The sequence below is a fragment of the Aquarana catesbeiana genome, linkage group LG01 (assembly GCF_042186555.1).
Source record: "Aquarana catesbeiana isolate 2022-GZ linkage group LG01, ASM4218655v1, whole genome shotgun sequence".
Classification (NCBI taxonomy): domain Eukaryota; kingdom Metazoa; phylum Chordata; class Amphibia; order Anura; family Ranidae; genus Aquarana; species Aquarana catesbeiana.
The window spans coordinates 142,605,127-142,622,828 of NC_133324.1; the positions used below are offsets into that span (position 1 = coordinate 142,605,127).

At 39.9% G+C, this 17,702-nt stretch overlaps 1 protein-coding gene across 1 annotated transcript in view; it reads right to left on the reverse strand.

Annotated features, from left to right (window-relative positions):
* Positions 1-17,702, reverse strand: part of LOC141135105 (baculoviral IAP repeat-containing protein 1a-like) — a 61,572-nt gene that overhangs the window by 32,319 nt on the left and 11,551 nt on the right. The window contains exons 2-6 of the mRNA XM_073624402.1: positions 16,822-17,379; positions 16,624-16,723; positions 11,087-11,168; positions 9,071-9,119; positions 657-2,798 (exon numbers count right to left, since the gene is read on the reverse strand). Of these exons, the coding sequence (XP_073480503.1) occupies positions 657-2,798; positions 9,071-9,119; positions 11,087-11,168; positions 16,624-16,723; positions 16,822-17,368 (2,920 nt within the window). The 5' untranslated portion in view covers positions 17,369-17,379. The remainder of the gene's footprint in view (positions 1-656; positions 2,799-9,070; positions 9,120-11,086; positions 11,169-16,623; positions 16,724-16,821; positions 17,380-17,702) is intronic.

Sequence of the window (17,702 nt, forward strand, 5' to 3'; positions counted from 1 at the left end):
ATACTTTCTATTTACATTGCTGTCCGACAAGAAGAGCTCTAGTCCCCCTTTCACATGCTTACAAGGCTTACCTTACACAATTTGCTAAAAGCCTATTGTTTACAGAGCTGAATAGCTCAATCTCCACTTAAAGCACAACTGAGTGAGAACAATGACTTATCCCTTTTATATTTGTAAAATAAAAGTAGTAATAAAATGTTTTTTAAAAAGAAGTATAAACTTACAATAACAATATAAAAAAATAAAATTCATTTAAAAAAAATCATTAGAGTGTACCTTTAACTAGCTCTCATCCATTTTTATCCTGAAATCACTTTTATTCCTTTGACTAAATTGCTATTTTAAAATGACCCTTTCTATAAAGTGGTATTTTCCATGTGCATAATATCCCACTTTATAACATAGCACAAGGGAGAACTGAGCAGGCTACAAATGTTGGTAGGGAGTGACAGTGACACATTGGTAGTGAGTGACTTGATTTCCTTTCTGTCTCATCATATACCATATAGTAAAGATTGTACATTTCTTAATAGATTGTTTTGAAAATAATAATGTCATGATTAAGCAATTTGGCACTGCAGAACACAAATCATGTTGTCGACAGTCATGTTGTCTACAGCAAATACGGTGGCAGTATAACTATAATATTCTATTACCTGGGTAGTTTTCACCATGGTTGCATCCAATCTCAAGGCATTCCAAAGATGACAGCTTGAGTATAAGGTCTTGCTCGTCAGCTGTCAGAAAGGAGTCACATATACCTAACTTCCTGAAAGCATCTGAGAACTCCACTATTGCGGGTCTGATGTGCATAACAAAATCTCTGCATTCATTCAGGTTGAGCTCTATGTGATCAGAGATCGAGAACAGAACTTTGAACTTTTCACAGTTTAGCTGAGAGGCATTGTTTCCATTGGCTTTAATTATGTCCAGTTTAAAAACTGGCACCTTGTGTCCCTTCGTTGACATAAACGGACAAACAATGGAGTCCTTTATTACAATTTGCTCAGGGAATAGTGAATAGAATTTATCACAGTCTTTCTTTGACTTCTGATTGTCTTCCTTAATTTTGCTAATTGACACATAAGCAGATGAATAATCACTTTCTACTGTTGGAACTCCTAACATTTCAAGAGATTTTTCTAGTTTTGAATAATCCGGTGGTGTTATTTGGTTTGTGGCATCAATAACAATTTGGATACAGCTCAACAAACTAATACATTCTGGATATTTCTCAATGAAACTGAGAATGTTCTCTGCAGAATTGATATTTATGATATTTATCGAAAATCCAAGAGTTTTCCCAGCCATAAACTCCATGATTACTGGAGCACAATCAGGAAGGCTTTGACTTTCCTCTGCGGCTTCAATTGCTATTGTTGCCAGTAGGGAAAGTAAAATTGTGTTTACAGGGTTGTGTCCACGTAACAGGAGAATAATATTTTCCTCTATCTGTTGAAGTTCTGGATGTCTCTGCAAGTGTTCTCCACTTTCCAGGTCACAGTCCAATGCCTCAGGGTTGTCATAGAGTGTGAATAAAAAAGACAAGATCTTTAAGGTTGCCTTTGTAGAAATCCTGCTGGCATATTTTAGGAAATAGCTGTAACGTCCCAGAAGTTTGAGAAAAGTATTTACTTGATGGAGGTAATGGAAGCCCTTGCTGAGATCCTCTGGTTTATCAGACTCTAACAGTTCACTAAGTCTCTTTCCTGCAAGAAACTCCTGGAATGATGGGTCAAAAAACCTATAGATGGACCAAAGTCTCTGTGCTGTAAATTTGCTCAAAAGTCCAAATTTGATGGCGCTGTCACACTCCACCCCAGAGGCTTTTAAATCATCATCTGAGAACTGAAATTTTGATTGAAAAAGACCCTTGAGTGCAAGCTCACTACATGACACAATCTGGGACATCAATGCTTCTCTCTCAGCTTGAAATTTCAGCACAATGCATTTCAAGAATGTTTTAAAAATATGGATGTCATCAAATTTATAGTCACTATTTTCAATCCATGAGGAACACTGAGCAGCAACAATCAGAGGTGTTTGCAAAATGGCTGGCACGTTTTGGGACTTTACTAATTGTAATAAAAAGGTATCCATTTTTCCATTGTCATGTGAAAATATGTTCTTCACTAGGTAAATAGTACTATATAAGGGAAACGTTTGGATACCCAGTACGGTCCTTGCATACTGTCGCAGTTTCCATGACTTGTCTGTACTCACTGTGACTGCCAGACTCAATCTATTCCAGGGGTTCTTCAGTAAAAGCTCTTCTATTGCTTCAGGAATGGAGTCCACCATACCATAGTCATCCAATAGGAACAAAACTCTGTCCTGTAGTTGTTTTATAATTTCCCCTAAAGACTCTTCTGTAAGAGATGCATTAGATCCAATCAGTTGATGGCAGATCATGTCACACAGAGACTGTTGGCTCTCTGAGGAAGGTACTGAGATATAGAACACAATGCTGAATCTGTTGAGAATAGGACACTTTCCTGTAGCCCAGAGAATGGCAATCTTCCTGAGCAGAGCTGTCTTCCCACTGCCAGCTTCACCTTCTATCATAGTGATGTCCCCCAGCTCTGATAGGACATCTGGTAATGTCAGTTTCCTCAATGGATGATTTCTAGTGTCTTTTAACACAACAGAGATATCAGCAAAGAGTAATCCCAGGTCTATCGAAAAAGAATCTCCAAATGGGAACATATTAAGGAAAGTAGAGTCAGTATACTTTTCAATGAGCTGTTTGTTCAGTGTTTCTATTGTTTCAATCAGCAGAAAATGTTTGTGGGTTGTTTCTGTGCAAAAAACAAGTGTACATGTTATATAGTTTTTTTATATTAAATAAAATAATTTCTATTTCTATTTAAATCACTGGTGCCAAAATGTAAATTTAATGAGGCTATATAGAGAAGGTTCAGCAGGCTGAATAACAACAGGGGTTACAACCAGAGTTTAGTGCACATCGTTCTAATTTCTCAAAGGCTGTGGACCACAGGTTCAGACTTATCTTTAATGGGATGTATAGTGTTTTTATATATTTTTTTCTTTACTATGCTCAAGACTCAAAATACAATTATTAAAAACCTTTATCTATTTTTGTTTAGTATAAAAATAATTCATGGCATATTAATATTTTATTGTCATGAATTTCAGCCAGCAGGTAAGCTGCATTTCTAAAAAGTTGTTTAATGAGCATATAACCAGCGTCCAATTTATACACGCCTCCTCCCTTGATTTTTCAGAGGGGTCCATGTGGAGATTCAGTTGCAAAACAAGTATCACATAAGGATAGGCAACTGCAGTGCTCTCCCTCTAGAAAGCCCATAATGCTCTCCAAAACCTTTATGGGTGCACCTAATATTAAATGTTTATTTGTAAAATAAAGATTTATATGAATAAAAATTTAAACAGTTTAATAATTTGCAAATGTAAATTTTTTTAAAATAAATGATGAAACTCACGGCATGTGAGTGAAATGCATTGGTGTTTCAACGTCATCTGACCTGTCCTCACCTGCATCTGCATGGCTCCTTTCATCTGCCTCCCCACCTGATCAATTGATCAACTCTCAGCACGTACAGCCATCTGCTTTAATTGTGTGCACCAAGCTGTCTGGGCTTTGAAATTTGGAGAAGTGCTATCAGAATCTTACACACCTCCACATCCGCATCAGCTCTCATGCTGATCTGCTGACCTGGTCTGTGGAACTCTGAAAGAGACTCTACTGGCGGCCCACTACCTACATGAACAGATCTGTCAGTGAGGAAGGAGCATCAGCACGGCCTTGGGTGAGCTTGTTCCAGGGACTCAGTTCCCGTGTGAGCTTGTTCCAAGGACTCAGTTCCCGTTCTTTTCATCCTGCCGCTTCCACAGCTGAGTGGATGTCCCCTCACCTTCACACATCAGGCTGTAACATCAACAGTTAATCTCTTCTGCCTCTGTTCCTCTGTCAACTTTTGTACATGCTAGTTGATCTGATCCTTCATCTTCTATTAAGCCCCTGCAGATATTTGTTTAATCAACAAGCAGTCCACACAATACGGACGGATTGGTTCCCCTCATTGTTTTCAAGGACTATTTTTGATGTGTCTAAACCATTAGTCTAGCTAGATTCAAAATTGTTTCAGCAATTCCTTGGTCATCAATGCTTTCAACTAAGTGCCTCATCCCTGCATACGGTTGACTGCTGGTATGATAATGGGCAATGCATGTGGGCCCAGGGTTTTTTCTTTGTTTTTAACACTATTGACAATGTTGTCTTTAATAGTTTTTACTGTGGTGTGGTGAATGTTGCCTTTTTGTGAAAATCTTATTAATAAATATTTTCTTTTTTGTGATTATTACACTGCTTTGTGTTTCCCTTTGGAGTTACTCTCTCTCTCTATTTTTATATCCAAATCCTCCCCTCCTTTTCTACCCCACCAAAAATTAACTCCACATAATAGTTAACCTAAACAGAAACCATAAACTTAACCGATAAAGCCGTCATTTTAGCAGCACTATTGGCCACTAGCGGGGCACTTTTAACTCCCGCTAGCGGCCGAATAAAGGGTTAAATGCGCCCATGTAGCGCCGCTGCTGAAACGCTTTGCAGGCACTTTGGCAGCGGTGCCCATTCATTTCAATGGGCAGGAGCGGTGGAGGAGCAGTTTATACACCACTCCTTCTCCTCCCCAAAAATGCTGCTTGCAGGACTTTTTTTTAACTTCCTGCCAGCACAGGGCCCCAGTGTGAAAGCACTTGGGCTTTCACATTGGAACTGCAGGGGAGGTGTTTTTCAGGCGCTTTACAGGCGCTATTTTTAGCCCAAAAGTGCCTGAAAAACGCCCCAGTGTGAAAGGGGTCTAACTCTTAACCTCTTCTAAACTAAGGGTACACCTAAATCTAACCCCTAAAGGGATCTTTACCCCTAAAGTTTAAAGAGTAACTCCACTTTTGTTTATAAAAAATACATTCCCCTCTGGGTGATCAAAGTACATTACAAGGACTTTAACCACTTGACCACTGGGCACTTAAACCCCCTTCCTAACCAGACCAATTTTCAGCTTTCAGTGCTCTCACACTTTGAATGACAATTACTCAGTAATGCAACATTGTACCCATATGAAATTTTTGTCCTTTTTTCACACAAATAGAGCTTTCTTTTGGTGGTATTTAATCACCGCTGGGTTTTTTATTTTTTGCGCTATAAATCAAAAAAGACTGAAAATTCGATAAAAAAAAAAAAAAATTTTTTGCCTGTTAAAATTTATTGCAGAGTATTGGCAAGTATCAGCAGAGTATTGGCGAGTATTGGCGAGTATTGGTAGAGTATTGGCGAGTATTGGCAGAGTATTGGCGAGTATTGGCAGAGTATTGGCGAGTATTGGTAGAGTATTGGCGAGTATTGGCAGAGTATTGGCGAGTATTGGCAGAGTATTGGCAGAGTATTGGTGAGTATTGGCAGAGTATTGGCAGAGTATTGGCGAGTATTGGCAGAGTTTTGGCGAGTATTGGTAGAGTATTGGTGAGTATTGGCAGAGTATTGGCAGAGTATTGGCAGAGTATTGGTGAGTATTGGCAGAGTATTGGTGAGTATTGGCAGAGTATTGGCGAGTATTGGCAGAGTATTGGCGAGTATTGGTAGAGTATTGGTGAGTATTGGCAGAGTATTGGCAGAGTATTGGCAGAGTATTGGCGAGTATTGGCAGAGTTTTGCAGTGTTGCAGAGTATTGGCAGAGTATTGCACAGTGTTGCAGAGTATTGCACAGTGTTGCAGAGTGTTGCAGAGTATTGCAGTTTTGCAGAGTATTGCAGTTTATTTACATTGAGCAGCGCTGTGGGCACTAAACATTCAGCCCACAGCGCTGCTGCAATCTCTCCCCCTCTCCCCTCGCACTGTACCGATCGGTACAGAGAGGGGAGGGAGGAACCGGCGTCATGACGTGACGCCGATTTGTTTACAAGTGATCATTTGACGGAGCGATCACGTGTTAAATGGCTGCGATCACGGATGTTCTCGGGTGCGCGCCCCAGGGGGCGCGCGGGAGCAACGTTCTGGAATGACGTCCCACGGACGTCCACCCAGATCTAGCCGACCGCACTGTAGCCTTCTTTCAGCTATGGCCCGGTCGGCAAGTGGTTAACAAACTTTGTTGCAGATTCCTACATTTTGTTATTCTGAAGAAAAAGCTGTGTATTTTTTCTGTGTCCATGTGTATGAATCTATATGGGAGTGATTTTATAATTATCAATAAGCTGCTGCACCTGCAGGGCTCTAATGAGGAAAGTGGCAGGGTCTGCATCCCTTTAGATGTGAATTCCCTTTGATAGTATCAAACCAATATTTAAATGTTTGTTTCAGGGGATGCCAAAAATCTGACTTGTGTCTTAGTGCAGACTTCTGAGAAAATCAGTGTGTCAATCACACAAGCAGGAAATTACATTTTTTGGGGGGTGTTCTGTACACCATATGTGTACAGAATGCCTCCAGGTAGCCATATTGCACTGCATTTTATACAGTGCCTTGCAAAAGTATTCACCCCCTTGGCTTTTTACCTATTTTGTTACATTACAGCCTTTAGTTCAATTTTTTTTAATCTGAATTATACGTGATGGATCAGAACACAATAATCTGATGCCGCATACACACGAGCAGATTTTCCGTCGGAAAAAACTTGGATGGTTTTTCCGACGGAATTCCGCTCAAGCTTGCCTTGCATACACACGGTCACACAAAAGTTCTCTGAACTTTCGACCATCAAGAACGCGGTGACGTACAACACTATGACGAGCCGAGAAAATTAAGTTCAATGCTTCCGAGCATGTGTCAAATTGTTTCCGAGCACGCGTAGGAATTTTGCTCATCGGAATTTGTACAGACGATCACATTTTTGGATAGGAACTTTTTCCGACTGAAAAATTGAGAACCTGCTCTCAATCTTTTGCAGGTAGGAATTCCGCCAGCAAAAGTCAGATGGAGCATACACCACGGTCACATTTTCCGACCAAAAGCTCTCATCGGTCTTTTGCTGTATTTCCGATCATGTGTACGCGGCATTAGTTGGTGAAGTAAAATTAGAAAAAACATATACATAAAACTACTTTTCAGAAATAAAAAATGATAATTGGCATGTGCGTATGTATTCACCCCCTTTTTTATGAAGCCCATAAAAAGCTCTGGTGTAACCAATTACCTTCAGAAGTCACATAATTAGTGAAATAATGTCCACTTGTGTGCAATCTAAGTGTCACATGATCTGTCATTCAATATACACACCTTTTTGAAAGGCCGCAGAGGCTGCAACACCTAAGCAAGAGGCACCACTAACCAAACACTGCCATGAAGACCAAGGAACTCTCCAAACAAGTAAGGGACAATGTTGTTGAGAAGTACAAGTGAGGGTTAGGTTATAAAAAAATATCCAAATCTTTGATGATCCCTAGGAGTACCATCAAACCTATCTTAACCAAATGGAAAGAACATGGCACAACAGCAAACCTGCCAAGAGACGGCCGCACACCAAAACACACGGACTGGGTAAGGAGGGCACTAAACAGAGAATCAGCACCGAGACCTAAGGTAACCCCTGGAGGAGTTGCAGAGTTCTACAGCAGAGACAGGAGTATCTGTACATAGGATGACAATAAGCCGTACGCCCCATAGAGTTGGGCTTTATGGCAGAGTGGCCAGAAGAAAGCCATTACTTTCAGCAAAAAACAAAATGACACGTTTTGAGTTTGCGAAAAGTCATGTGGGAGACTCCCAAAATGTATGGAGGAAGGTGCTCTGGTCTGATGAGACTAAAATTGAACTTTTTGGCCATCGAAGAAAGCGTTATGTCTGGCGCAAACCCAACACATCACATCACTCAAAGAACACCATCCCCACAGTGAAACATGGCGGTGGCAGCATCATGCTGTGGGGATGTTTTTCAGCAGTCAGGACTGGGAATCTGGTCAGAGTTGTGGGAAAGATGGATGGTGCTAAATACAGGGATATTCTTGCGCAAAACCTCTACCACTCTGTGTGTGATTTGAGGCTAGGATGGAGGTTCACCTTCCAGCAGGACAAGTACCTCAAACACACTGCTAAAGCAACACTTGAGTGGTTTAAGGGGAAACATGTAAATGTGTTGGAATGGCCTAGTCAAAGCCCAGACCTTAATCCAATAGAAAATCTGTGGTCAGACTTAAAGATTGCTGTTCACACGTGCAAACCATCCAACTTGAAGGAGCTGGAGCAGTTTTGCAAGGAGGAATGGGCAAAAATCCCAGTGGTAAGATGTGGCAAGTTCAGAGAGACTTATCCAAAGCAACTTGGAGCTGTGATAGCCGCAAAAGGTGGCTCTACAAAGTATTGACTTTAGGGGGTGAATAGTTATGCACATTGACTTTTCTGTTAATTTTGTACTTTTTGTTGTTTGCTTCACAATAAAAAAAACTTCAAAGTTGTGGGCATGTTCTGTAAATTAAAACATGCAAATCCTCAAACAATGTTAATTTCAGGTTGCGAGGCAACAAAACACAAAAAAATGCCAAGGGGGGTGAATACTTTTGCAAGGCATGTAGAACACTGCAGATTGAAAAGGAAAGGTAATTTTTAATAACATTCAATTACAATATAACTTGTGTCGCAATTGTATACATTATATTATTTTTTTGTATTAGCTATAAAACATTTTCTTGTGCTGATACACCCAAGGCCCAGAAATTTGCAACAAAATATCAGTGTCAAATTCCTGCATCCAGAAACTATCCATCCTCAGCATTTTTCAGTGATGATTGATAGATGTATCATTTTTATATTGTAACTATATGACTAGGTCTATGTCACACAATCAATTTGGTGGCAAAAGTATTACCAATGGACAACTTATGTTTTCCTATGGAGTTGCTTTCTTTCTAGCCAGACAAGCAGGATGTCGCTCCTTGGCTAGCAAATATGATTCTGCTGCATTCCAAGCTAAGGGAGAAACTCCATTCCTTTCACTGGCCTGGCTGATTTTTCTGTCTGCCATCACCCTTATTAAATAAAGGCCACTGTCAGACTATTTTCTATGAATGATATATATGGAATATATTTACCTACTATTGGCAGATTCCTTTCTTCCAATACATTTGTTAAAGATGCACCCTAGAATAAATGGCATAGATACTGAGAATGGATACACAATTATACATTTCATTAACTACAGTGACAGATCTTATAGACCTCCAGAGTTGGTCGGTCATATTCCATCAAAGAATCAACACTCTAGTCATTTCTGACAGCAGTATGTGGTAATATCATAGCATTGCCTGTCAGAATAGCCCAGCAGTTGGGGGGAGTTGCAGGAATTTAGCTATGGCTGCCAGTCAGCATCTGTCAGTATTCAGTATAATGGTGGCCAGAATGATTTTCTATGTGACTGTAATGTCGATCTATTTACTGGCCTGGAGAAAAATATGCGCACCATACACATAACGATCATATCAATTGAATCAATCTATTCCTATGGAAACCAATTTATTGGTTTTGCTCAGAAATGATGGGTGCACAGGCGGGGTCATTTACTAAAACTGGAGAGTACAAAATCTGGTGCAGCTCTGCATAGAAACCAGCTTCTAACGTCAGCTTGTTCAATTAAGTTTTGACAATAAAACCTGGAAGATGATTGGTTTCTATGCAGAGCTGCACCAGATTTTGCACTCTCCAGTTTTAGTAAATCAGCCCCAGTATGTGCCTTTTCGATAATTCAAAGACTCAATCATATTGTCTCATTCTGTGAAGCACCGTTCAATCAGATCCTTACAATTATGGCCACCATAAGAGTCTCTTCATGCCTGAATTTCTACTAGGGTGGTACGTCACCCCTAGTAACTACCAATATTATTAAAAAGACAGAGATCACTAGGCTGGTATTTATGCCTCAGAAAATGGACAACCATGATTGATGCACAGCCAAAGGTTAAATGGAGATGGACAATCTGCTGGGTGCTAAGTGGAAGAGCAGACATTTAGCACTATACCACCAACGATGTATGTCTAGCCAGAAACATTTTTGTCTAGTTATGGATAGAGTGTAGAAGTATTATAATCCCTGCTGGGTTTTTAATTCTATCCAGGGCTCCATAAGAGAGATTTCTTAGCAATAACAGTTTCTCGAGACTGGAAGGTTAAATCTACAACAGTCTCACCAACAGCAATAAACATCTGACAGAGGTTCCCCTATTTTACAAAAAATAAATATTTTAATTTGTGTCTGTGTTGCTATTACCCTCACTTCCTGTCTGGTTAAACATCAACAGGACAGGTAGTGAGAGTAAATCTCCCCAAATGAGTTCTGGATAACAGTAAAAACATTAAAGGGGTGCTAAACCTTCCTCACTCCAGCCAAAACTAAGAAACAAATGTTCTGGCTTGACTTACACTTCAACAGCTGAACTGTTTTTAACATTTTTTCACAAATGTTTTTATTATTAAAATATGCATTACCACTCTTTAAAGCGGTATTAAGCTCCCCAAAAACGTATTATATTGCAGCTTCCCAATCCTTAGATGTGGTGGCTGCATTTGTTTTTTTTTGTGTGTGTGTGTGTGTGTGTGTGTGTGTGTGTGTGTGGGGGGGGTGGCTGGGGTTCACTTGCTGATTTGGACGGTAAGTCTGTCATATTTTGTCTTACCAGACAAAGCTGTCCAGAGCAAGTAGAAGTTGGAGAAATGAGACAAGTTTTTTTCTTTCATTCATTCAGAATTCATACATTCTATGTATGAGGGTAAAAAACCTTCTGTGTGCAGCAGAGTCCCCAAAACTTACCTGAGCCCCATCTCGATCTAGCATTGTACCTCAGTAGCCATTTGCTTCCGCTACCGCCAGTCACAGTCAGTGAGCCAATGAGGAAAGAGTATGGGTGGGGCCGAGTGTGAATGGACAAGCTGCTGGCTATGGGTGCACTAGGCAGGAGGGAGGGGCCTGGAGCACCAGTGGGGACCCAAGAAGAGGAGGATCTGGGCTGCTCTGTGCAAAACCATTGCACAGAGCAGGTAAGTATAACACGTTTGTTATTTGCAATTGCAATTTGTTCACTCCAAGCAGGTTATCAGCATTAAAATATATTTACCATCAATCCAGCAAATCCACAGTAATTTGCTATGTATTGTTCAATTTCATCCTTGGTTTTTTGGCTCTGAAGAAATGAACACCTATTGAAAAACGTACAGGATTAAAAGTCATTTATCTGTTTGCTTTCTGCCAAACCCTGATATTTCTGAAAATGTCCCAAAGTTCATCGGATTGTGAGAACTCTAAGATGACGCAAATTGTCTAAAAAACAAATATGATTCCCTGAAAAGTATTTCCCGACAGTGAAAGGAGTTATACTCTGCAATGTAAAACCGGTGTCTGTTTATGTCACTGTAAGTGAATCCTTTTATTTCTATAATAAATATGTGGCATATTACACTATGAGTGCACTCAGGAGAGGAAACAATTGCAGCTACTGCGGGAAGTACTTGTGGGCCCTGGTTTATACAAAACTGAAAAATGAATACTTACCTTTCCTGGTACCTAATTATGGTTGCTCTGCTCATGGCCAAGCTACAGGACCATTTTAACGCTATAAAATAGAGTGACGCCCCCTGCCCCCATTCTCGTAACTAGACTCAATTCAGCCACAAGAATAAGAACATGAAGGATGGAAATGCTCGCCAGTTCCTTAATGTCTTGCAGGACAATTTTATGGGTCAGATGGTAGACGCACCAACTAGAAATAAAACATTACTGGATCTACTGATTACCAACAATACAGACCTGATCACAGATGTGGAAATACGGGGCAATTTAGGTAACAGCGATCACAGGTCAATTAGTTTCAGTATAAATCACACAAATAGGAAACATGAAGGGAACACAAAGACACTGAATTTCAAAAGAGCCAACTTCCCTAAACTACAAACCTTGCTAAAAGGCATAAATTGGGATAAAATATTAGGAACAAAGAATACGGAGGAGAGATGAGTTTGCTTTAAGAGCATATTAAATAAGGGCATTAGCCAATGTATCCCATTGGGTAATAAATTTAAAAGAGCGAACAAAAATCCTGGATGGCTTAACTCCAATGTAAAAATGCATATAAAAGCAAAGGAGAAGGCCTTCAAAAAATACAAGGTGGAGGGATCATCCTCAGCATTCAGACTTTATAAAGAATGCAATAAGAATTGTAAGGGTGCAATTAGGACGGCTAAGATAGAACATGAAAGACACATAGCGGAGGAGAGCAAAAAAAATCCCAAGAAATTCTTTAAGTATGTAAACAGTAAAAAAGGGAGGACAGACCATATTGGCCCCATAAAGAATGAGGAAGGACATCTGGTTACAAAGGATGGGGAGATGGCAAAGGTATTGAATGTATTCTTCTCCTCAGTATTCACGAGTGAATCGGGGGGCTTCAGTAACCAAAACTGCAGTGTTTATCCTCATGACACAACACAGGAAGCACCTACATGGTTAACAGAGGATGGAATTAAAATTAGACTTGAGAAACTTAACATTAATAAATCACCGGGACCAGATGGCTTGCATCCGAGGGTACTTAGGGAACTCAGTCAGGTGATTGCCAGACCGTTGTTCCTAATTTTTACAGACAGTCTATTGACTGGAATGGTACCAGCTGATTTGAGAAAAGCCAATGTAGCACCAATATTTAAAAAGGGCCCAAAAAACATCCCTGGGAATTACAGACCAGTTAGCCTAACATCAATAGTATGTAAACTCTTGGAGGGGATGATAAGGGACTATATACAAGATTTTAGCAATAAGAATTATATCATTAGCAGTAATCAGCATGGATTCATGAAGAATCGTTCTTGCCAAACCAATCTATTAACCTTCTATGAGGAGGTGAGTTGCCATCTAGATAAAGGAAGGCCCGTAGACGTGGTGTATCTGGATTTGGCAAAAGCATTTGACACAGTTCCCCATAAACGTTTACTGTACAAAATAAGGTCCTTTGGCATGGACCATAGGGTGAGTACATGGATTGAAAACTGGCTACAAGGGCGTGTTCAGAGGGTGGTGATAAATGGGGAGTACTCAGAATGGTCAGGGGTGGGTAGTGGGGTTCCCCAGGGTTCTGTGCTGGGACCAATCCTATTTAATTTGTTTATAAACGACCTGGAGGATGGGATAAACAGTTCAATCTCTGTATTTGCAGACGATACTAAGCTAAGCAGGGCAATAACTTCTCCGCAGGATGTGGAAACCTTGCAAAAAGACCTGATCAAACTAATGGGGTGGGCGACTACATGGCAAATGAGGTTCAATGTAGAAAAATGTAAAATAATGCATTTGGGTGGCAAAAATATGAATGCAATCTATACACTGGGGGGAGAACCTCTGGGGGGAATCTAGGATGGAAAAGGACCTGGGGGTCCTAGTAGATGATAGGCTCAGCAATGGCATGCAATGCCAAGCTGCTGCTAATAAAGCAAACAGAATATTGGCATGCATTAAAAGGGGGATCAACTCCAGAGATAAAACGATAATTCTCCCGCTCTACAAGACTCTGGTCCGGCCGCACCTGGAGTATGCTGTCCAGTTCTGGGCACCAGTCCTCAGGAGGGATGTACTGGAAATGGAGCGAGTACAAAGAAGGGCAACAAAGCTAATAAAGGGTCTGGAGGATCTTAGTTATGAGGAAAGTTTGCGAGCACTGAACTTATTCTCTCTGGAGAAGAGACGCTTGAGAGGGGATATGATTTCAATTTACAAACACTGTACTGGTGACCCCACAATAGGGATAAAACTTTTTCACAGAAGAGAGTTTAATAAGACTCGTGGCCAGTCATTACAATTAGAAGAAAAGAGGTTTAACCTTAAACTACGTAGAGGGTTCTTTACTGTAAGAGCGGCAAGGATGTGGAATTCCCTTCCACAGGCGGTGGTCTCAGCGGGGAGCATTGAAAGCGTCAAGAAACTATTAGATAATCACCTGAATGACCGCAACATACAGGGATATGTAATGTAATACTGACACATAATCACACACATAGGTTGGACTTGATGGACTTGTGTCTTTTTTTAACCTCACCTACTATGTAACTATGTAACTATGTAAAATGCTGCCATGGATAGGCACCAGGAAAGGAAAATTACGGAAAGGTATGTATTCAATTTTTCGTTTTCCTGGTGCCTTCATGGCAGAATATGCATGTTAAATAAATTGCTACCAGGCAGGGAATGCTGAAGTAAACAGAATTATTTTACGAAACTATTATGAAACAGAAAATTGTAAGGTCTTCCTCCCAAAATCCTGGCAGGTAAGACGAGCTGGATCTAGGCTGTAGTGAGCCATAAACGTGAAGAACAAGGACCAGCTTGCTGCTTTGCAGATTGTATCTGGGGAGACCGTTGCCGAGGCTGCCCATGAAGATGAAATCCCTCTTGTCGAGTGCGCGTTCATTTCCAAAGGAACAGGAAGCCCAATAGCTTGGTTAGCGCTGTGTATAATCCGCACAATCCATCCCGCTATTGTGTGTTTTGATACTGCTTGCCCTTTCCTTGCACCACTGGGAACTACAAATAATCTTTCATCTTTCTGGAGATGTAGAGCAGTGGAGATGCAGGACTTTAAGGCTCTTGCTACATCCAATTTGTGCAGTTTTAATGAATTCCCTTCCCTAACATGACAAAATGTGGAACATTTCAAGGGGTGTGAATACTTTTTCACGGCACTGTATACTTAAAAAGTGTGAAGACTTAACAGAATAGTCTCAAACCTTGTTCATAGGGTTTTTTACCCGGTACCCCATCCTCTCTTGTAAGACACTGAAAAACAGACCAATCCTTAACGCAAAAAACAAATAGAACTTTATAGGTACCACACCAATTATAAAATATATATAAAAAAACTTACATTATCGTACAAACAATTAAAAAAAAAAAACAATAAGGATACAAACAAACATTGAGGTACTATTAAAGACGCTTGCAGTTACATATTATGCCAGCAGTTTATCCCAAGTTGTTTATAGGAAAATTCTCATATAGTCATCTCCAATATGTTTCGCAGGACAAAGCCCACTTCCTCTGGGAGAACTGGCATATAACTGCTAAAAAAGCTAATATTCCATAGTCTTTATATGCTATAATGTTTTGATGCGATTTTTTCACAGACTTAAAGAGCCATGGTCACCACATGATAGAGAGATTCAGCCATTCAGAAAATGATAAATTCAGTATATAATAGTAAAAAGGAGTGTATGTATACCCCTTAGAAATGTATAGAAAAAGGATGGTAGTATGTGCACAATCCTAAATGGCTCAGGGAGGGCCACCATTCACTTCCTACGGGGGTTTCCTACATGCTGGGAGTAATCTGGTATAAATATGCCACCTTTTAAACACTGGACTTTATCACTTTGTTGAATTTATTAATAATATTATATTTACAATTTGATTTTATATAAAAGATAGTCTATGCTGGGTATCTGACCTACTTAGAGTTCACATTGGGTGTATATAGCACATATATTTGTGTTCACATTTTGGAATTTATTTTATTTATACTTATAAATAATAGGTGGTTATGGGAAAAGTGCTAAACTAGTCGTTATAATCTTTATCTAATCTTTATAGTCTATAAAGTTTTAAGCAGGGGGGAGAGCAGCTTTTGGATAAATCACAGGGAATTACATAGTTACATAGTTACATAGTAGGTGAGGTTGAAAAAAGACACAAGTCCATCAAGTCCAACCTATGTGTGTGATTATGTGTCAGTATTACATTACATATCCCTGTATATTGCGGTCATTCAGGTGATTATCTAATAGTTTCTTGAAGCTATCAATGCTCCCCGCTGAGACCACCGCCTGTGGAAGGGAATTCCACATCCTTGCCGCTCTTACAGTAAAGAACCCTCTACGTAGTTTAAGGTTAAACCTCTTTTCTTCTAATTGTAATGAGTGGCCACGAGTCTTATTAAACTCTCTTCTGCGAAAAAGTTTTATCCCTATTGTGGGGTCACCAGTACAGTATTTGTAAATTGAAATCATATCCCCTCTCAAGCGTCTCTTCTCCAGAGAGAATAAGTTCAGTGCTCGCACTTCAGTGTTACTAAATCCACAACAGCAAAAATCAATCTGTATATGCAGTAAAGCATGCTTGTTATATTCACTGTGAAAACTAAGGGGTTAATCCACTGAATTGTACAAAAAAACCCTGTTTGATCCTGTCTTCTCTGATCCTTCCCTTTTACCAGAATCCCCAAACCATCATGGTAGAGGCTAGGGGACAAGCTGCACATGCTCACTTTGATTTGTATTGATAGAGAGTATTTTTTTCTTGGGAGAGTGTCAGGGGTCCTGCAACCTCATAGGACAATCGTGGGAGAATGAACACTCCTCCTACAAGCTTTAATCAGAAACTGATAGAAGTCACAATACTGCTCTAACTGCTGGTGAGAAAAGGTATTCAGCAGTTTATATTTACTAAAATGTTTGCATTTCCATGTTCTGTGTACTGTGGGAGACCAGATATAGTGGATGCAGGGTTCTGGGTTTAGTAACTAACCCTGGGTTAGTCCTAGTAGCGCGGTGATATATTAATATTTCAATAAAAATATATTGTTTCACATAAATTATCAACTTCTATATAACTTACTCAGGAAACCATTTTGTATGTTCTTTCCATGGATCATCATTATCTTCCCAGTTTCCCAAACACCCTCCACAGGAGAAGCACTGCACTGTGTCTCTCGTACCTGGATTATTTTACATAGGGAAGAAAAATCATCATCTGTGCTGGATCATCAAACATGCAATTTTGTAAATTAATATATAAAAAAAATTGAGCAGTTACCAGTGAAGAAAAACCCAGCTTGTGAAAGAGCAGAGGGCTCTACTAAAGCATAGACAGGCCAGCCAGAGAATGACTGCAACCTGGTTTGCTCATCTTCCATAGCTACCCTGTGGCTGGCCTGACATGTGTTAAGTTGCACACGGACTTCATACTTTGATATATTCCCAACATCATTGCCCTTAACAAAGTCACAGTCAAGGTTAAATTTTCTGTGCTGGTCCATTGGGGTAGAGTATAAAGATTGTTTGCAGAGTACCAGTCCACAGCAGAAGCATTGACAACTGTTCTCTAGGCCTGTGCGAAAAAATCCTGCATGTGCTATCTCTTTTGGAGACCAGCTGGACAAAGGATCTTGAGCCAAAACACTCTTCAGCCTTTTTAATTCACTTCTCATGGAGTAGTTGGGTCCTCTTGGCAGCTGCTCTCGTATTTTCCTGTGTTGTTGGTCAGCAAATTGGACAGATTTACTTATATCTATATGTGTCATAGACAACGGTAAAGGAATGCTGTGAGTTGACTCATACTCAGATATATTAATCAGGTCCATTATTTTGTGTCCTGCAAGATAGGTAAGAAATGTTGGATAGTTTTTTAAGTCATTTTTATAAATTAAATAAATTTGTAAGATTTTAAAGAACCAACAGCCGTTTTCAATAATCATAAAAAAACCATGGGTTAACGCTGCCTTAAAAAAGGATTTGAATGGATGATAAAATGTGAAGAAGCAGCCAGCACAAAAAAAGTCCAATACTAAACTCCAATATATCAGATAAAATAAAAGTGCAGCACTAAAACAATAATGTGAGGAAAATCCGAGAGGAAATCCGCACAGGCACACAGAGAACATGCAAACTCCAGATGATGTCCTATCATGACGAAAC